Below are 14669 nucleotides of genomic sequence, written 5' to 3' on the forward strand. Positions count from 1 at the left end.
AATCCCTAATCCCCTGGTCTCGGTGCCCTTTTTTGCAGAGGAGATGCTTTATTTCTTTCCTTAAGGTTTATCAGTGCTAGGCAAAAGACTGACCACACCTAGACTATAAGGAAGCCCCATCCATGTACCAAGCTGGCTGATCTCATGTCTTAGTAGGGTCATTAGTCTGAGAGATCCAAGGACCACCATGGACATCCCAGATACCCACTACTTACTTATCTATCATCACAGTGAAAAATGGATCGATGGGGCTAGTGGCCCAGCGGCTACCCAGCTGTGTTCAGTGATAGCCTGTATCCAGGGAGTAGTATCTAGTGACACAGCAGGAGGTGACTGACCACCACAGAGGGACAGCTGATACACTCAATGACAGAGCTAGGTTTATAAGGGTAAGGAAAGAAGGATAAATGGAAAAGCCGTATCAGAAACCCAAATCACCACACAGGTGTAGCTGAGGTAGGAGACAGATCTATTAAAAATCAAGTACCCAAGCTCAGGTCCAGGCTTCACCCTACCTTTTGGCCAGTGTCTCACTGAAGATCAAACAAGGGTAAAGAACTACTGCATAAAGGAGGTAAGAAATAGTTTTGCAAGTGGAGCTCCCACTATGACAGGGAAGGAAGGACAGAAATTGTTATTGATAGAGGCCTCTGAGGCTGTGTGTCCCCCTGAAAGCAGAGAGGAGGTCCTAGCTTGGTGATCTGAAATGCTAGTTGGCAAGCACCAAGGACCTGGTACCAGGATCTGTTTCCTTCTCCAACATCTCCCACCAATCATGGACTCGAAGCCTAGATTCCTGGGCAAGCAGATATCCACTACTTACTGATCACAAACCACAGGCCCAGAGCAGCTGAAAGCCCACCCAAGTGACAACCAGCTAGCTGCAATCTTCAGTTAGGACAAAAATGAAGGCTGGGAAGTGGAGCCAGGGACCTTGGGTTGTGGAGCCAGTCACAAGCACCTCTAGGCGACCAGTGGTCCATCTGTGCATGCATACTTGGCATGGTGGGGGAAATGGCTGGGAAGATTGTGTGCTAGCTGCTCCCTACTGTGCACCTGCCTCCGTCTGGCCCTCTCTGCCTCTCACCTCTGTTGTGTCACCTCTCGGGCCATCTAGTCCTTGGGAACTGAAGCCCTTCTGCCAGCCTGCCTCTGCTTTGGCTCTAGCCCAGGAGGTCCCCACTGTCCCAGGGTTGCAATGATTTATGGTTCTCATGGACAAATTATATGTGCCAGTTCCTGGCACAACATAAGATCAGAGGGGGCTGCTGGGAGATCAGTGCCCAGAGGGAGAAGGGCAGTAGGCTCCTGGCGGGTAAACTGTGCCTCTCTCTGGCACCTCATGCAGAGAGAGGCACAATTTTAGCACTAGATACTATCACTAGAGCTATGCCCTGAACTGGGTCAGAAGCAGGAGACAAAGTGAAGACAGGCTGTGTCAGGGCTCCCTGTGGTCCTACCACAGACTGGTGGTAGTGGTGGTGGGGAGGGCTGGTCCAGACACCCACTCATGTGTCTTGAGCCCTGTGGTGACTGCCCTCTATTCTCTCTGAAGGGAGGCCAGTTATACAGTAGCCCCCATGGTGGAATCCAATCTATACCCCCAAAGCCCTCTGTGGAGCACTCCTGCACCCACAGGATATGGGGTTGGTAGGTAAATAGGAGATCTCTGGAATCCCCAGGGGGCAGTGCAGGGTCCTCCCTGAGAGTCAGAGATAGCCCTGGGTCAGGTAATGTAATCTCTGAGCCTCAGTTCCTCATCTGCAAAGCTGACTGGTTAAAGACACTAAGGGACCTATAAGGTCCCTTACCATTCCAGGTCTCTGTATACCTGGGAGTGGGGAATCAGCCATACCTGGGAATCATCCACACCTGGCTGTTTCACATTTATAATCCTCTCATTTGGCTGGATGAACCAGTTCCATTATCATCAGGTGCGAGCTGTCTTACTGCAGATAACTTGTATCTCCCTCGGCACCTTATTTCTTGACACAGCTGTTTAAACTCCACTTTTAAAGCACTAAAATCACCTTCCTTCACAATCTGCTTGACAACCACAGTGCTAGGGTGGCAAGTACACACTATATTTGCAGGACAGTCTCCTCAGGGACACACACTCCCATTAGGGATCAACACCCCTGGCTGCTGGTCAGTACTCTGGCACTACAGTTTTCTACAAGCCTGCCCACTCCACAGTGCCTGCTGAGTGCCTACTAGTGCCAGGGCCTCTACCCACAGCACAGGCTGTGTGGGTGGGTACCAGTCTATCCTCAGCAGGTGTTGGGCTGTTGATCTGTAGGGTGAGGGAAAGGGCTGCCCAGGGTCCCAGGACCACTGCTCAGAGCAGGGCAGAGGCCACCTGCTTGGAGTCTAGATGCTGTAGTTTCCACCACCTGCAGCATTTGACTCCCACAAATGAATGTCCTTGTATCCTGCTCTCCCCTCCTTGACACATGTTGGCTAGTTGTCTCTTGGATAGATGGTGGGGCAAAGGTTCTCCCATGGTGTTTTGTGGTGGCCCAGTCTGCCTATAGGGTCCTAGTGGGTACCACTGGTTCTAGATGAAAGCAAAACAAGGGTTACCCCTCAGAATTGTGCCTTATGGCTCTGGAAGGAAAGGGCAGGTGTCCCCAGAAGCATGAGGGTTTGTGGAGTAAGGTAGTGGCTGTGTTGGTATGACTGTCCCCTGCCCCTCAAGCTCCTTGTGTTGCTGTTAGAATCAGGCTCATGCTTATGCCCAGAACCATGCACAGCAGGCACACAGCAGGCACACAATGGGCTTGCCACAGGGCTGGGAATGCTGACAGCTCCACTGGGAAATGGGCAGCAAGCTCTCTGTAGGTTTCCACATTAAAACATTTGACACTTTACAACCAGGCCTTTTAATCTGTCTCTTTTAAAGAATTCATCCACCATTAAGCAGCCAGCAGAGTCCATCAGCTGATCTGCAGGGGCAGAGGTTGGAAACTAGGCACCTGCCTTCCCACTTCCCCAAGGATCTCACCAAGTATGCTATAGGTCCTGCTTCTGATGGGGGAGTGAGGACACATTCCTGCTGGTCACAGCAACGGTCATCTCTCCACATGGGCTGCTAGATGCCAGTGTCTCCACTTCTCCTTGTCTATAGTGGTCCTGAGGCCAAAGAGTGACCTATCTCTGTCAATTGACACTTATGTAAATGCAGTAAGGAGGAAGGGCAGAGTCCTGGGCCTGGCTGAGTGAAAAGCCCAGAGTAGGTTCTTGGGCCTCTCAGGGACTGTCCTCATGTGAGAGGAAGCATTAGGGGTAGGAAGCTAGCTAGCACCATCCTACACTTGAGCTTCTGGTGCCTCCCCCTATGACAGAAGTAACAGGTGCTGCTGCTTCACAGGATCAATTAGGGAATGGTACCTGAGAAAAATACCCATGCTATCCTGTGTTTTGGCCTCTGGTGCCATCTGGGGGGATACCAGGTGGGGTACTGGAGGCCCATCCAGCTTTAAAGCCCAGGTACCTACCAGGACTGCAAGGGGACAGGGTCTCAATCAGCCCTCCCATTAGGGACCAGCACCCCTGGCTGCTGGTCAGTACTCTGTCACTACATTTTTCTCCAAGCCTGCCCACCTTCTGCCTAATTCTTCCTGGAGACAAGAGCGGAATGCTGGCCAAGGGCAGGTATGGTTTCTTGTTTGTGCTTTGTTGCCACAGTTCATGGGTGGCTGGGAATCCGTCTGCCCTTGCCTCCAGGGTGCTACCCTGTGCTTGCTGCAGCCCTCACAACCAGAAGCCCAGAGATGCTGACACTCTCCTTGGCAACGTGCTGACGTAGGAACCAGCAGGCAAGCTGGGCGGTGGGAGGGGGGGGGTGCTGTGGTTTCTTCACCAGGCATGGGGGCAGGGGGTACCACAGTCTCCATCAGAGGGAAAATAAGGCCTCAGAGATGAGCAGGGAAGGAGTGCTGTGGAGGGGCCATGTCCAGAGCCTTGGCACTGGACCCAGAGATTCGTTTGGCTTTTGCAAAAATTAGCATGACTCATTTTTGGCTGACTTGCCTTTGTCGGGGCTGAGAGGACAGTTCAGGGCATTCCAGGAGGCAGAAGGTGGCAGGCTTGTTTTAGCCTCTGTGCAGGTGGAGTAAGCCCTGGCTCAGCTGGAGAGAGGTAAGCAGTTCTCACTGCCTGCACCACCCCATGGCAGCCAGCTGGAGGAATCATGGGAGAGTATTGTCTTTCCTCAGCAGCCTGTTTGTTTTCCATCCCCAGATATTACTGGTGGAGCATGAAAGGTCAGATCCATTTGGAATCCAGTGAATTTCCAGTTTTGCTTGGGTTTCTCATCAACAATTTCCTTTTCTGGTGAACAATCACTTCCCCAGGCCTGTGGAAATCAGGGTGGTGGTGGTGGCAGCTGCAGGCCCAGCTGCCAGCCCCTTTATTTAGAAAATCCCCTGAACATCCCAGAGCCTGATTCTTCCACCAAGGCAAGCTCAGGCCTCAGAGAGATCCCCATGGGAGGTAGGGCTGGAAGAAGGCTAGAGATCAGGGGCCCACCCAGGCCTCCCAGGGCCTGCCCCCAGGAGCTTGCTGGCTTGTGAGCAATGACCCACCCTTCAATGAATGATTCAATGAAGGAGTGTGCAGGCACTGGATAAGGTCATGGAAGGCCACTTAAAGGAGTGTCACTTGGGATGAGTCCTGGCGGATGGGGGAAGAAGACAGGGATGGTCATGAACTTAAGTCTGGGCAAAGCAGTGCTATGAGAGCAAAACAAGCTGTAAATGGTGGAGTAGAAAGAGCAGAGAAAGGCATCAAGGCAGTAGCATGGGCTAGGTGAAGTCAGAAGGGTTTGGAGCAGGCAATAATTTGGCTTTGGGCCTGTCTTTTGAGGTCATTGGGGCCTCTTCCTTGTTGACAGGTTTGGAGAGCAGAGGTGACAACTAGTCTTCCATAAAACTTAGGGTCCAGGCATCCTGCCTCCTGGGTGCAGGCACACCTTGGGCACAGCCAAAGAATGGGTCTGGGAGCCAGGCCAGCACTGAAGGAATTTGCCATGTCCACCCTGGAGATGATGGATGAGGCATCCCCCAGATACAGATCTGGAAGGCTTTTGATCAGAGTTTTTTTGTCAGCTCCAGGAAACAGTAGAAGATACCTGGGGCAGAGAGCCAACAGCCTAAACCTGTGTGACTAGCAGCTGCAGTGTGGCCAGCAGACCTGCCATGACCTTGTCCTTCGGAACAGCCCAGCCCAGGCACTTCACTTGGCCTCACAGCCTGGTCAACCCCAAGCCCTGTCTCTGTCCACAGTAATGTTTTATAAACAAAGCTTGACCTCACTCATTTGCTGGGATGTCACCTTTATCTAGAACCACTTATGATGCTCAAGTGGGGGCAGCCAGAGAAGTAAAAGGGACTAGAAGATCCAAAGACCACTCACTCATTGACAGACATGGCCTGTGAATAGGGCCATAAGCCACCAGCCTCTTGTGGACTTGGCATCTACAGCTCCTTACACCAGCCACTGAAGCCATCAACTCCAGGACACAGTAAAGGGAATACCCTTAGATGTATAAAGAGGAGAGAAAAGAGGTGCATCCTGCCTTTTACTTTTATACTGACCTGACAAAAAGGCCTCAGACCCTCTCTGCCCAGAAAAATGTTCAGGAACCCAGCCCTCCTCCCTTGGAGGCTACAGGACCTAAGTTAGAACCCTTGGATGAACCCAAAGAATAAAGCTATCACCTGCCTTAATAAGAACAGATGAAGGAAGGAGTCCATCCTTGCAGCTGACCCTGGAGGCCCAGTGTTTCAAAGGGGATAGGACAGACCTTCATCTCCTAGCATGATGGAGGTTCCATGTTGACAAGGTCCCCTCACCAACATCATTACTGCCCCCTAGGCACCCACAGCTCCATTCATGGCTCCTTGAGGGACTGTCCCCCCCACCCCACAACTCTAAGGCTATCCCCCCCTTTTTTTTTCTCAGTACTGGGCCTCACACATGCTAGGCAAGCCCTCTACTGAAAAGAAAGGCCTTTTTCTCATAAGAAACCTGCCTTAAGAAAAAAACCTTTGCTTAGTGCTCCTGCCAAGCACAAAAACCTCTTTAAAGCAAGAGATGGCCCTCAGGGTGGGGCAGCCATGGCCACATCCATCACTTCCACTGTTGCTACTCCAAGGTGCCTGGGAAGATTGGGCCTTCTATCTCAGTTGGACTGGAGCATGCTACCCACCATTTCCTTGCCAGGGGCTTGCCTCCCTGTCCCTCTTGTCCTGTGGCCTTTAAGGCCTCAGTGCTTAAGGCATGGGTATGATTTGTCCACTGCACTGAGGTGAGGGTAACCTTGCAACCTGGTCTCCTGCAGTCAGCAAGAACTACAAGGACAGTATGATTTGCAACAGGGAGAGGATGGCTATAACTGATTGTGGGGTGGTATCCCTGCTTGGTGTGTTGCCAAGGAGTATGGCAACATCTAGAAAGTGTTAGAATATCATGGGTCTGTCAGAGCATGGTCACCTAGGTCAAAATGTGTCCCCCAAGGCCAGGGCAGCTGTGGAGAGCTGTTCTTACAGGGAACCTTTGAGGGCCTAGCATGGTCCTACCTGCCAGGAACCACTCCAGGACTGACATCCTGGCAGAAGTGAAGAAGTGACCGTATGGTCCTGTGATGCCCACAACATCCACCACACTCCACAGTGTATTTCCTGACGACAGAAAGAGGGACACACATGGCCCCATCACATTAGAGCAGACATGTATGCTAGATCAGGCATAGTTTCAGTTCTACTGCCCATAGCCTCTCCCTGTCCAAGGAGTCTACCTGCTTCCTTGGAACAAGCCATGAAAACCTGGGCCCCACTCACCGTCTGGTTATCCTCATAGAGCTTCAGGTCATAGCCACTTAGCTCCACACAGAAGATGATGGCAGTGACACCCTCGAAACAGTGGATCCACTTTTTGCGCTCTGACCTCTGTCCGCCTACATCTACCATCTTGAATGTGAGCTCCTTGAAGGTGAATTTGTTCTCCACAATGCCCGTGGTCATGTCCCGGGAACGTAGGATGTCCTCAACAGTGGGAATATAGTCAGGTGCAGCAATGCGCTCCAGGTCATTCAGGTAATAGGCTGCATTGTCTTCCAAGTGGTATTCACTGGAGCGGCCAAAGCATGCCTGTGCCCCAGGATCAGCCCATAGCCGCCGCATGACACCCAGCAGCTCAGGTGTGATCTCACCTTTGCTCTCTGCGGGGCCTGTCAGTGCAAACAGCTGCACAGCATCGTAGGCGCGGTCAGGATTGTGGAAGTCTATCTTGAGGGCAGCCAGGGCCCGGATGATGCGGGTCAGTGAATCAATGGCATTGTAGATGATGAGGGGCTTATACTCCTTGCAGGCCTCCAGGTTGAAGCCACCACTGTGAATGATCTTCATCTGCTTGACGATGGTGCTCTTGCCTGAGTTGCTGGTACCCAGCAGGAGCAGCTTGATTTCACGGCGTTGCCGCTGACTCTCTGAGCGCAGGTGGCGGTCGATTCTCCGGGACCGCCGCGCTGCCTCTTTTTCCTCTGAGCTTTGCCGACATCCCATGGTCCGGCAGCAATAGGCCCAGATGTGGGGCACAGATAGATGCCTCTCCCTCTTGCCACCAGGTAAGGATGGCTGCAGTGAGGAATGTGAGATGTGGGCTGATGCGCCCAGCAGACAAGAGTCAGCTCTCTGGGAGAGTTCAGCACTGGGTGTGAGGCCAGGTCATATCACACTGCAGCCCCTGCCCCAGTGACTCTTCTCCAGCTGGCATGGCGCTCCTTGCAGCGGGGCGGTGGCCGCACCCTCTCCTCTAGTGACACTCCACCTCCCTTGTCAGCAGTGTGGTCTGATTTGCCGTAGTCATTCCCTGTCCTCGGCCACGGTGGGAAGCCGTCTGCTTGCGTCTGCCTAGGCTGCTGCCTTCTGGTTGCTGGTTGCTGTGGCGATGCTGCTAAGCTCGGCTGGAGGGCCCTGCACTCCCTGTGGCCCCCCTGCCTCAGGCTGCTCCGACTCCCAGCAGTGCATTCGGCCCTTCACCTGCCAAACAGACAACAGCATGAGCCACCTGCTGCTCCTCTCAGCCCCACCTCAGGTTGGATAGGAAACTGGGCTCTGAAAGCGCGGGAATAATCCATTGACTCCCTGCTCCTCTGGCGTGCTGCAGGATTAGTGCCCAAATCACAGCAAAACAAACATGTCTGGCTGATGCCTACCCTTCTACTTCTCTCTTGGTTGGTTCAATTTGTCTGAAGCCAGCCAGGTGCACAAGGAAGAGGAGTGAGGTATACAAGGCCTCTGCCCATCTGCACCCCACGCTGGGTCCTACCCACTGGACCCTGCGGACCTCACCTTCTCTGAATCTCTGCATCTGAATAGGATTCAATAATATGATCCTGCTGTGATGCCCCTCTGGTGCTTTATTACCCAAAGGTACCCATGGAGCTTAGCCTCACCCTGTTTTACAGTGGGGTTCTGGCTGTGACCCTGCCTGGAAGAGGCCCAGGCTCCCTTAACCTCAGGTCTGGGATAAATGGATGCCTCCCTGCCTCTCACCTCCTCTTGCAGGGGCTGGGTCACCTCTCCTCTCACAGAATAGGATATGTGCCAGGAAGGAGGTCTGGCCATTGACTTACCTTATGGGTACTCTGTGGCACCAACCCTAGGAGTAAGCAGATACACAGGGACCAAACCAGGCAGAGGCTGCAGACCATAGGGATAAATAACGCAGGGTACCTAATTAGACAGTGGCTTAGGTATGGCCTTGAAGAATAGGCAGAGGTGGCCTTATTTCTGGTTGGGTGAGGGAGGCTTGGATGGAGGCACGGGTCAGGGGCTAGCAGGTGGGCAGGGTCTGCAAGACAGGGCACTATGCTGAAGTCTTTTTTTTTAATTTTTTTTTTAATATTTATTTTTTAGTTTTCAGCGGACACAACATCTTTGTATGTGGTGCTGAGGATCGAACCCAGGCCACACGCATGCCAGGCGAGCGCGCTACTGCTTGAGCCACATCCCCAGCCCCTATGCTGAAGTCTTGTTGGGGAAGGCCAGGGTACCTCCCAAGGACAGTGGGAATCGCTAAGTCCAGGCTATGCATGGTAGCCCAAAGTCCCCCCTCCCCAAGTCTGAGGTGGAATCTTTCACCGACCCTGGCTGGGCCTAGGCTATAGCATCCTGTCGAAAGCAAGGGAAGGGGCAAACCCTAGAACACTCCTGTGACTGCTGGGTGACTGGGCCAGTCTTCCTCTATCAGAGAGCTCAGGCTTCTGACACTGACTGGAAGCCCATGGAGGCACCTGCAATTGCATAATTCTTCCCTTGCCTTCCCTCCTCAGCCATTCTGCCATGACCATCATTCACTCCTCTAATATCTCTTATGGTAGGCCCTGAGGTGGGAAAGCCTGGGGCAGACAAGACCTGCCAGCTATGGACCTCACTCTGTCTATACTCCTAGGTATGTTAGCTTCCAAAACTCAACCTGCCCCAGCTGCCTCTGCTTTCCTTACCTTCCCTGCTCCAGGACCTAAAGAAAATCACTCTGCTCTCCCCACACCAGCTGACCTCTCCCTGGCCAGGTTCCACTGCCTGCCCTGCCCTCTCTTCACTGCTACTTCCACAGAAGCCCCCAGCTAACAAGTGACCTACATGACTTTGTGTGCTGATGCAGCCTCCTCCCTAATTGGGGGTTCCAGGTGAGCAGGGCCCATCTTGGCCTTGACCCCAACATGAGCAAAGCAGTGCTCTACATGTGGTGGGCCCTTGATAGGTGCTGGGGATGAAAAGAAGAAAGGAAGAAAGTGAGGCTGAGCAATCTTCCCACATTTCTGCAGTTCCATCTGCCAGGCCTCCATGGAAGAAGAGTCTACCAGGGAACACCCCAGGAACATCTCTGCTAATAGCAGTGATTAAAAGGGTCATTCAATGAGGCTGAATCCCATTGAGGTTGAAATTATGCCTGAGAATGGAAGCCTCAAGAAGCATCTTGAGATGGTACAGTAGATGTCTAGGAGCATCCACTTGAGTGTAATACATGTAGTGTACTCATGTGCTGGAATGCACATGAGGTCTGGGCGCTAGTTCCCTAGGAGCAATGAGTTCAGAGTTATGGAACCTCAGCAGAGTTTTTTTCTCTTTTGTATTTTATTGTATCTTTTATATTTCCTTCAATGAACTAATATTAGGAAAAAAATCTGTAAACAAATGTAATGGCATTGACAAGCCCCTGTCTTTAATTCACATCTGGGGCTTGCTTCTCTCTACTATGGAGTGAATGTCAGCAAGGTCAAGGAATCCTGTGGCTGCTCTTTTGTCCCTGCTAATGACTTAACCCCATCTGACAACCCCTTGGGATGGAAAGGGTGTGGGAAGACCTCAGCCTGCTATGCTTCTGGGAGCACCAAGGCCCTTCCTGCTAGTGCCGTCATTCTGGCATGATTGCCAACAACCTCCACTTGGGAGAAGCTGCCTGGGGATGTCCCTGTCATCACCATTCTTTTCAATTCAATGTTTTAAAATCCGAGATACAACCAGGCCTGAAATGATACAAATGCCAGTCGGTAGCAGTCCCTATCCTTCCTTCAGCTGGTCAGTGTTGGGCAAAGATTGTCCAGAAAATAAGTTTCTCCCAAATGAACCTCCCAAGCTGTTTGCTGCTACCCAGGAAAAGCAGGCTTGTGGCTACCTTTGGAACACCCTGTAATGAACCCATTCTTAGAACATGGTCTAGTACAGGCAGGTAAGATGTAAACCTCAGAACTGGGATTCCTGGGGGTCAGGTGAGGGAATACTTTGCCTTGGTGTAGAATTGCACCTGAACAGACTAGGACATAGGCCATTTCCTGGCAGTTCACACTTTCTCATCTCAGGTCCCCATAAAACCCCCACCCAAATGTGGGCCCAGCACAGGCTGTTCTCTGCAGAGCTGGATCCATCACCTCAACTCTCCTCAGGTTGCTCCATCTGTAGCACCTCCTGACTGGCCTCATAGGTCGGCACATTTGTAGTAACTCCCCGCCATCAATTGTGTGCTTCTATCTCCCCACTTCTCTCCCCCATGCTGCTGAACCTCTTTGTTCTCTGCATCTTGTCCTACCTTTCTGGTCCTTACCTTTGGCTGGGATTTCCTTAAAAATGAAGAGGCCAGGGGGCTGGGGTTGTGGCTCAGGGGTAGAGGGCTTGCCTTGTACGTGTGAAGCACTGGGTTTGATCTTCAGTACCACATAAAAATAAATAAACAAAATAAAGGTATTGTGTCCATCTACAATTAAAATATATGTGTGCTTGGGATGTGGCTCAAGTGGTAGCGGGCTCACCTGGGATGTGCAAGGTGCTGGGTTCGATCCTCAGCACCACATAAAAATAAAATAGAGATGTTGTGTCCACCGAAAACTCTCTCTCTCTAAAAAAATGTGTGTGTGTGTATGTGTATATATATATATACATATGTGTATATATATACATATTATATACATATGTGTGTGTGTGTATATATATATATATATATATATACACGCAGAGGCCATCTAGTGCAGGAGAGAGGTAGGCATGTGGGCAGAGGGCTACTCTTGATGGTCTCTAGCTCTGTGAGCTGGGCAGGTTGGTGTGGGCAGAGTCCCTGTACAGGTCACACACCAGAGGAGGAGCATACTCAAAGGGCCTGTGTATTACGGATGGCAGGGATGAACCATAGTGACTACAGAACTGAAGGGTAGTCAGAGTGACTGGGCATAGAGAGAAGTACAGATGAAAGGAAGGGGCACGGCAGAACAGAAGGGTGGTCAGAGTGGCTGGGCACAAGGAAGACAGAGGTACAAGGTGAGAGGACAGAACAGAAACCTAGCTGGGGCCTTGGTTTTCCTTCATCAAAAAGAAAAAGCCACTGAAGGGGTTTAAGCCACATATGCAGGTGTATGTGACAGTGATAGGTATATACCTTTGGGTGTGCACATGCAGGTCCATGTCTGTGTCTACATGTGCATGCATGTGTGTAGACCCACCTGAATGTGTCTGTACAGCTGCATGTGTACCAGGGAAGAGGTGTTCTGAGAGCAGAGGTAGCTATGAAGGGGAGGGGCTGGCAGTGGTATAGCAAGTGGGGTTGAGATGATGATTCAGGGATTCTCTGTTATACTTACTTACTGACCTGTGGCTTTGAGCTTGACACTGGGTGGAGTTGGCAAGTCAGGATTTGAGCAAGGAGTTCCATGACCAGCAACCCCAGTGGCTGCTGGGCTAAGGCGAGACTGGCTCCTGCACAAAGACATCCAGGTGAGAGGGTAGCACTGTGGGTGAGGGCTGTGGAGGAGGATGCAGCAAACAGGCACAGACACAGGCTATAGGCTATAGGACAGGCAGTGCCTGGTGATAAAGTGGTGACTGTGTGAGAATAGGGAGGTGTTAAGGGTATCCCAGGAATAGTCAGCAGGCTGGGAGTGGGGCCTTTCATGGAGAGGAGATTCTCCAGGAAGTGGCAGGTGTTGGCAAAGTTGTCACCTCCCTGTAATGTGGGACTCTACTCTGCTGTGGCAGAAGATCAGTACAGATGTGTGGAATGATTAATCACTGAGTACTAGCCAGCCCTACCCATGTTCCACAGCAGCAGAGCTTGAGACACATAAAGCATGATGAATTCACCAGGCCTGAGTCTGCAGCCTCCCTGCTTCCTCCCCTGTTGTCTTGGGAAACTAGCTCTCCTTGATCTATGGTTCTAGACAAATTCTATCCTGACCTCTGAGAGGTCTCCTTAACTCATCTACCTAAAGGTTTCAAGGTATAACCCCCAAACCCTAAGCCCATTCAGGGACCCCTCTCCTGAAAGCTCCTCACTGCCTGTGTTCTCAAGGCCAGACCCTTTAGCACACACAGGGAATCCCTTCAGTATTCTCCCTGCCTGCCTCTCAGGCCTCTGACCTGGTCCTAGTTGACTCCTGGCAGGCTGGCCTGCCCTCATATCATGTTGCCCCTTCCCCAGACATGGCTCTCTCCAGGCTGCTCCTGGAATAGATGTGGGTAACAGCCCTGAAGCAGGGCAGGACATGGTTGTGGAGGGATGGTGCTGCCACTTCTCTCAGTGTCTTGGCATCATGGATGCCCTCCATATCGACTGCTACTGCTCTCCCCTGGCCTGTCCCCACAGCCTGTGATTGCTGGGCATACAACCTGGCAACACAACCCTCATACCCATGGCTGTCTGTCTATACCCACAAGGCAGAGCTAGGCTGTGGGAACACAAGTCACTAACCTGTCCCATATACCTATCCAACCTCTCCCCCTAAAGCCTCTCCCAGGGCCACTTTTCAACAGCCAGGAAAGTCAGCCCTCGAAGTGGGGGAAGGTAATCCAAAGTCAAGGTCACTGAGGTATCACTGCCCAAGCCAAGCTAAGCCAGGGAACTCTTGGGTAGAAAGGCTTATCAGCTTATAGGCTAGGCTCCTTCGATACTATGCCCCACTTCCATGGGGACAAGCAGCCCAGACCCTCACTTCTCCAGACCCTGGCTACCTATTGGCCTCCCCTCTGGTCTCCCAGGAAAGCTTATTCCACATTGAGCCTGGACCACTAGAAGGGTTGATGATTCCACACACAGGCCCACCTAAGGGAGGTAGTTTAGATTCACTAAGGAGATGTGCCAGCACTTGGGATTGTAAATGAACAAAGAAGCATGGTCATATCTCTGAGGCCCACAGAGATCATTCAGATGGCTAACTCTGCTGGGGACAATGGTTAGGACCCCAAGAAGCGATGAGTGGCCGGGCAACAAGGCCAGCAAGGCAGTGAGAGGCCATACACCCAGCACAATGATGGGTTCCCAATTTTCCCCACTGCTTTAAACCTTTGGGAATTCCCACTCTGCCCTCAGCCAAGGCCCTGGCTTGGAGTGTGTCAAGCCTTAGTGCGAGGGATCAGCAGTGCCTCTGGTTCCAGGTCTGGGGGTGACAGCAGGAGGCATAGCCCTCATCATGAACTGATGAGCCCTTTCCAACCCAAGACAGCTGCCCTGGACTACCTGCACCTACCTACCCCTGGCCCTGCCCTCGAGTCCCCCCCATGCCCCCATGGAGGCTGAACTGCTCAGGGAGCCCTAAATGGGGTTATGACTCAGCACACCCCAGTTTGCTCAGATGTCTCTGCCCTGGCAGTGGTGGCTCTTCTACTGCCAGCTCTACCCTGGCACCCAACGGCTGTTCTGTGATGACCTGGAGAGAGCAGAGGGAGGTTGGCCTGGTGGCAGCAGATGGAGCTCACTGTGTCTGTGATTACAGGCCCTTCCTTAAACAAAGACATCAGGCAGAATGGGGAGGGGTGACATCAGGCAGAATGGGGAGGGCAGGGTGGGGCCCTGGAGAGAGTGCCACCCACAGCCAGCCTATGTCTCATGGTTTTCAGGATCTGGAAGGAGAAATGCATGTGGAGTTCCCTGAACCTACACCTGAGGCACTGCTGGTCTTAGGTTGCCCGAATCACTAGTCCTAAGGTGCTTCCCATGCCTCCCAGGCTAGCATGAGAACCCGTAGGCCCAAACTTATTCATGGTATTTCCATCTCCTTTTAAAGAGTAGGTCTTCTCCTTTGCTCTCTGGACCCACTATCCCCTACTCAGCTCTTACTAAGTGGCTCTATTTTAGAAATTGAAGGTCCGGAAAAGCCTGTGCCTGCGGCTGCCACTGAT

At 52.0% G+C, this 14669-nt stretch overlaps 2 protein-coding genes across 7 annotated transcripts in view; one reads left to right on the plus strand and one right to left on the minus strand.

Moving 5' to 3' along the window:
- The window catches only part of Rsph14 (radial spoke head 14 homolog), a 91337-nt gene that overhangs the window by 37284 nt on the left and 39384 nt on the right, over positions 1-14669 (plus strand). The gene's annotated exons all lie outside the window — the stretch shown is intronic.
- The window catches only part of Gnaz (G protein subunit alpha z), a 53102-nt gene that overhangs the window by 21994 nt on the left and 16439 nt on the right, over positions 1-14669 (minus strand). For 2 of the 4 annotated variants that reach the window (XM_078038902.1, XM_078038904.1), the window contains exons 2-3: positions 12137-12251; positions 6843-8042 (exon numbers count right to left, since the gene is read on the minus strand). In XM_078038902.1, coding sequence (XP_077895028.1) covers positions 6843-7565 — 723 coding nt within the window. In that variant the 5' untranslated portion in view covers positions 7566-8042; positions 12137-12251. The remainder of the gene's footprint in view (positions 1-6842; positions 8043-12136; positions 12252-14669) is intronic. The other 2 variants (XM_078038903.1, XM_005334443.5) reach the window with 2 other exon arrangements.

The sequence above is a fragment of the Ictidomys tridecemlineatus genome, chromosome 2 (genome assembly GCF_052094955.1).
Source record: "Ictidomys tridecemlineatus isolate mIctTri1 chromosome 2, mIctTri1.hap1, whole genome shotgun sequence".
In the NCBI taxonomy this organism is placed as follows: Eukaryota; Metazoa; Chordata; class Mammalia; order Rodentia; family Sciuridae; genus Ictidomys; species Ictidomys tridecemlineatus.